This window comes from Crocodylus siamensis, chromosome 13, assembly GCF_052110815.1.
Source record: "Crocodylus siamensis isolate JL-2025a chromosome 13, ASM5211081v1, whole genome shotgun sequence".
Lineage (NCBI taxonomy): Eukaryota > Metazoa > Chordata > Crocodylia > Crocodylidae > Crocodylus > Crocodylus siamensis.
The window spans coordinates 37,944,505-37,949,320 of record NC_143407.1 but is presented as its reverse complement, the minus strand read 5'-3'; the positions used below and the strand labels follow the sequence as shown (position 1 = coordinate 37,949,320).

The 4,816-nt window shown below is 78.1% G+C and overlaps 1 protein-coding gene across 1 annotated transcript; it reads left to right on the top strand.

Annotated features, from left to right (window-relative positions):
- Window positions 1-3,496: 3,496 nt before the first annotated feature.
- On the top strand, window positions 3,497-4,609 carry LOC149854371 (uncharacterized; the record flags this gene model as incomplete). Its single annotated transcript, XM_090025932.1, has 1 exon — window positions 3,497-4,609. A coding segment is annotated over one exon (1,056 nt), but the record flags the coding sequence as incomplete, so codon positions are not given.
- Between the last annotated feature and the right edge of the window lie 207 nt (window positions 4,610-4,816).

The window sequence follows — 4,816 nt, the reverse complement described above, 5'->3', positions numbered from 1 at the left end:
CCCCCGGGCCCGGCTCGGACGGAGGTGCCCACGGGCGAAGGGCCACGAGCCAGGCGGGCACCGGCCACGCTCAGAGCAGCCCCCCCTGCTGGCCGGGGGCCCCACGCCGCGCCCGGGAGGCAGCTCACCGACCCGCACGCTCGTGGCGGGGGGCAGGCCGGGGCCGCTGTGGGACCTCCGCCCTGCGCTGGGGCAGAGCCTTGCTCCGGCCGGGGCCCCCCCCCCCCGGGGGCTGGATCACGGCCCCGGGCGCGGCCTGGGGGCAGCCCCCTGCACCCCCGCCACCCCGGCCGAGGCAGGGGCCTGCTCTCCCGGGCGCGCCCCGCCCCGAGGAGCCCCCCGCACGCCTGCCCAGAGAGCCCGGCACTGCCGCCGGGGCCGGGCCCTCCCTGCCGGGCGGCGGGGCCTGCAGAGCCGCCGGCTGCGGGGGTGCTGCCGGGGCGGGGGCGCCGGGCTGAGCCCGGGCAGCCCCCGGGGGCACGCGGCCCCGCGCCGGGACGAGCTGCAGGCCCCGGGGGGGCGGCTCCTCGGGCCCGGCCGCCCCCGCGGGGGGTCCCGCCGCCCGTCACGGCCGCGCCGCGCGCGGGAGCACGGATTGGCGGCAGAAGCGCTGGGCGGAGCCGGGCCCGGGCTGCCCCGCCCCCCGCGCCAGCGGCCGGGCCGCGAAGCGCGGGCGGGGGGCGAGAGCCTCCCCCGAGGCCGCCTCGGTTGTGCTGGCCGAGCCTGGCCCGCCGAGCGCACAGCGCCGGGCACTCGGGCCTCGCGGCGGCACCGCGCCCGGGCTGGAGGCCGTGCCGGCCTGGGCAAGGGCCGCGGGAAGCAGAGGCTCAGTCCCTTGCAGCACCAGGCAGTGGCCAGCTGCCCTGGGAGGGCCCCGGGCCCCGCACGCCGCTCGGCCGAGCCCCGGGGCGCACGCCATGCCCCGCGCTGCTGCCCCCCCCGGGCTGCACACGGGCTCCGTGCCCTGTGGCGGATCACGCCGGGCCGCGCCGCGGGCTGGAGGCAGCGCCCGCCCGGCTCCTCTCCGCTGGCGGCCTGCTCCCGGCACAGCGCAGTGGGTGGCGGGAGCAGGAGCGTGCCCGGCGGCCGGCCCCGGGGCGGGTGCCTCAGCCCCGGCGTCGCCGCGGGCGAGCTGGCGGCAGGGCCAGGCGCGGGCTGCATCGCCCCCGGGAAGAGCCCCTCCCGGGCAGCGGGGCCACGGGCTGCCTGCCTGGTTGGGGCCCACACGCTGCTCTCCCCGTGGGCCCTGGTTCATGTGTCTGTGGTGCTGGACCCCCGCCCCCATGCAACTAGGAACACGCCCCCCCCTCCCCCCTCCATCCGAAACACGGTTCAGAAGCGATGGATGGATTGAGATGCGGGCGAGGGGAGGACGACACAGGGCCCCTCCTCCGGGCCAGCATGAGCTGCTCATGGGCTTCTCACCCAGGGGGATGTGAAGAGGATGAGGTCTGGCTTTGCAGACGTTTGTGGGAGGGGCGGCACGGGAGAGGGCACCGGGCACGGGGTGGGGTGCGGGCAGAGCCCGGTGCCCCCAGGAGGTCCCCTCACGGCCAGGCCCCTGCCCAAGGCAAGATCCCTCCTGCCCAAACCACCGCGACAAGGTTTGTCTGCCCTGCTCAGACAGCTGCGGGCGGGACCCGGCGCGCTGCCCCGCAGCCCCGGGGCCAGGCAGGGCGGTGAGGGCCCTCCGTGGCCTGCCGCCGTCGGGCCGGGCTGCGGCTGCCCAAGTGCGGTCACATCCTCCCAGGAAGAGAGCCGGCCCCAGCGGCAGAGCCAGGCTGCACCCACGAGCCCCGAGCCTGGCCACGGGCAAACTTCCTGACTGACGCCGACTGGGGCCGTGGGCCTGGTGCCGCCTGCACGGGCAAGACCCTCGAGCCAGGAAACGCCGGGGCTGAGTGCCAGCAGGAGCATGGGCCCGACCGGCAGCCAGTGCCCAAGACCGCCCAGGTGACAACCAGCGACACCCAGAAGCCCGGGGGGAAAGACCCCCTCCACTCCGCTGTGCTAGGGGAGGAGGGCAAACACCAGCCCAGCGCCCCGAGACCTGGCGGTGGGTGCCCCGGCGGAGGCGAGGGGCAGGATGCGGGCGCAGGGCAGGAGCCGTGGCGAGGCCTGGCGCTGGGTTCAGGGGCGGCCCGCAGAGAGCCCGCAGGGAGCGGGGTGGAGAGCCGGGGCTCGCGTGGACAGACAGCCCCGGCTGGAGCAGAGGGTGGCGGCCCAAGGGTGCGCAGCGAGGGGCAGAGCCCCGCCGGATCCCCCGGAAGGGCGGCGGGAGGGGGATCTTCAAACGAAGCCCTGGAGAAGTCTCTGGAGCTCGGAGGAAAACCCGAAGTCAAGCCTGGGAGCCAGGGGAGGGTGCGGTGCCGCTGAGCGGAGCGCGGCCGGCTCTGGTGAAGCTAGCGGAGGTTGGGCAGGGAGAGCACGAGCAGTGGCTCGGAAACTCATTAGAGACCTCTGTGCACCCAAGAAGTGGCTTCCCTGCAGTGCAAGGGGCTGGAGAGGGCTGGGCTGGAGCCGAGGCGAGCAGATGGCCCGTTGCCGAGCCGAGCTGAAAGCGGGGGAGGATGTGGGCAGCCAGACGGGCTGGAAGACAGGAGAGCCCGGGCCCAGGGAGCGCTTGCTCGGGGGAAGAGGGCGGGACAGGCCTGGGGAGGCCGGCAGGAGGAGAGCCCTCTGCCCGGCCGGGCCCAGGAGGAGCGGAGCGGAGCGGGTGCGCCGGGGACAGGCTCGCGCTGAGCCGGCCCCTCCTTCCCGGCGGCCCCGGCCCCGGCCCCGGCCCCGGCCCCGGCCGCCCCCAACAGTAAGAGTTTATGTGCGGTGAGAGCTGGAATCTGCATGTGAACTCCTGCTGCTCCGGGCGGCGGGGCGCAGCGGCAGCCCGGGAAGAGCCGAGCAGCCCGGCCCCCGCTCCCACGTGCGGCCACGCGAGTCCCGCGGACGAGATGCGTCCGGCCCAGCGACCATGGCTGTAGACTGTTACCCACGCACCACACAGTAACAATCTAAAGCCACGGTTGCCCTGGCGACGGGCGGGAGGTTGACGTCGGCGCCGTGGCGACAGGCCCCGCACGTGCGGCCCCTTCCCCCGGCCGCGCCCCGCGTGTGCTCGCCCCGCGAGGCCTCGCCCGGGCGGGCGGCGGCGCGGCCCGCCCCGCCCCCGCCCCCGCCCCCGCCCCCGCGTGCGCCGGAGCCCGGGCCGCGACGGCCGCGGAGGCTCCGGCGGGTGCGCCGAGCCGCGCCGCGCTCAGCACCGCGGACAGCGACGGCGGCCGGGCGGAGCCGCCCCGTCGCCCCCGCGGGCGCAGCCCCCGGCCCCGCGCCGCGCCGCAGCCCCGGGAGCCGGCTGCCCGCTCCGGGCGCGGGGGCCGGCGGCGGCGGCGGGCGCAGGCGCTGCAGCTGTCATGCTTCAGTAGCCATGACTGTAGACTGTTACTGGTCCGGTGCCGAGCTCAGCAGTAAGCAGTCTAGAGCCAAGGTGCCGACGCGCTGACTCGGGACCGGCCCGGGGCACGGGGGCGCGGCGTGGGCGGGTGCGGCTCCGGCCACCGAGCGCGGGGCTGGGCGGCGGGGCAGCCCGGCCCCCGCGGCGGCCCCGGGCTGGCGGCACTGCTGGCGCGCTCCTGCCCGCGGGGCCGAGGCGCGTGTGCCGCGGCCGAGGCCCGCACCCGGGCCCGCAGGCCGAGCCGCACTGCGCCAGCGGGGCGAGCGCCCGGGCAAGCGCGACGGACTCCGCCGCGCCGGGGGCCGGGGTAAGAGGCGGCGCGGCGGGGGCGCTCGGGGCGGCGAGCGGGGAGGGCGCGGGGCCCGGGACGGACCCCGCGGCCGCACGAGGGGAGCCGGTGCTGGGTCTCACAGCCCGGGGCGCGCCGGGCCCTGCCCCACGCACCGCGGAGCGGGCCCGGCCCTGCTGCAGCGCCCGGCTCAGCCCCGGGCCGGCTGCGCCACTCGAGCTGCGGGGCTGCGCGCCCCCGCCCGCTCCACGCAGCGCGCACGCTCCGCAGGCCGCTCCCTGCCCGGCGCCCCCGCCCCCGCCCCCCGCAGGCGCCGACCCCCGGCTCCAGACGCAGCCGCTGCTGGGGGGGGGGGCAAGGCACCGGAAGTGCGGGGGGGCACAGGTCCCGCAGCCCCCGCCCCCCCGCACCGCCCACTCCCCGCAGCCCACGCACGCGCCTCCCACCCGCCGGCGCGAGCCCCCTGCGCGGCTCACGCCCCGGGCTGCGCAGCTGGAGCGGGGGCAGCGGGGTGCGGGCCCCAAGCTCCGCCGGCCCCGCTCTCCCCGCACCTGCGAGCGCAGGTGCGCGGCGCGCCGCCGGCCCCAGGCTGGGGGTCGCGGCCGAGCCGGGGCTGCCCGCAGCCAGCGCACCTGTGCGGCCCCGGGCCGAGCCCCGCTCCCCGGGCTCCGTGTCCCGCACCCCGCTTACCTCTCCAGGGCCCGTCTGCTCGTCCGCTCCGCTCCGCTCCGCAGCGCCCGTGCCGTGCCGTGCAGTGCCGTGCCGTGCCGGCGCTGGCCGCAGCCCGCGGAGCTTTTATAGGATCTGGCTCGTAGTAACGGGGATCTCGGCTCATTCATAGAAAAGCATCAACCTACACAATGACGTGAGCTCTACGTCAGCGAGGAAATTTAGGGAACGGGAAGATGCTACTATTTATATCGGCGCGGGGAGCGGGGGGGGGGGGGGGAGGGCGGGCAGCAGCGGGTGCCCGGACGCGGGGCCAGGCGCTGCCCGGGGCGGGGGCCCGGGGGGGCGGGAGTCGCTAACGGGGGTGAATCACCAGGCACCTGTCGCCCGGACCCGCCCCCGGGTGTCTC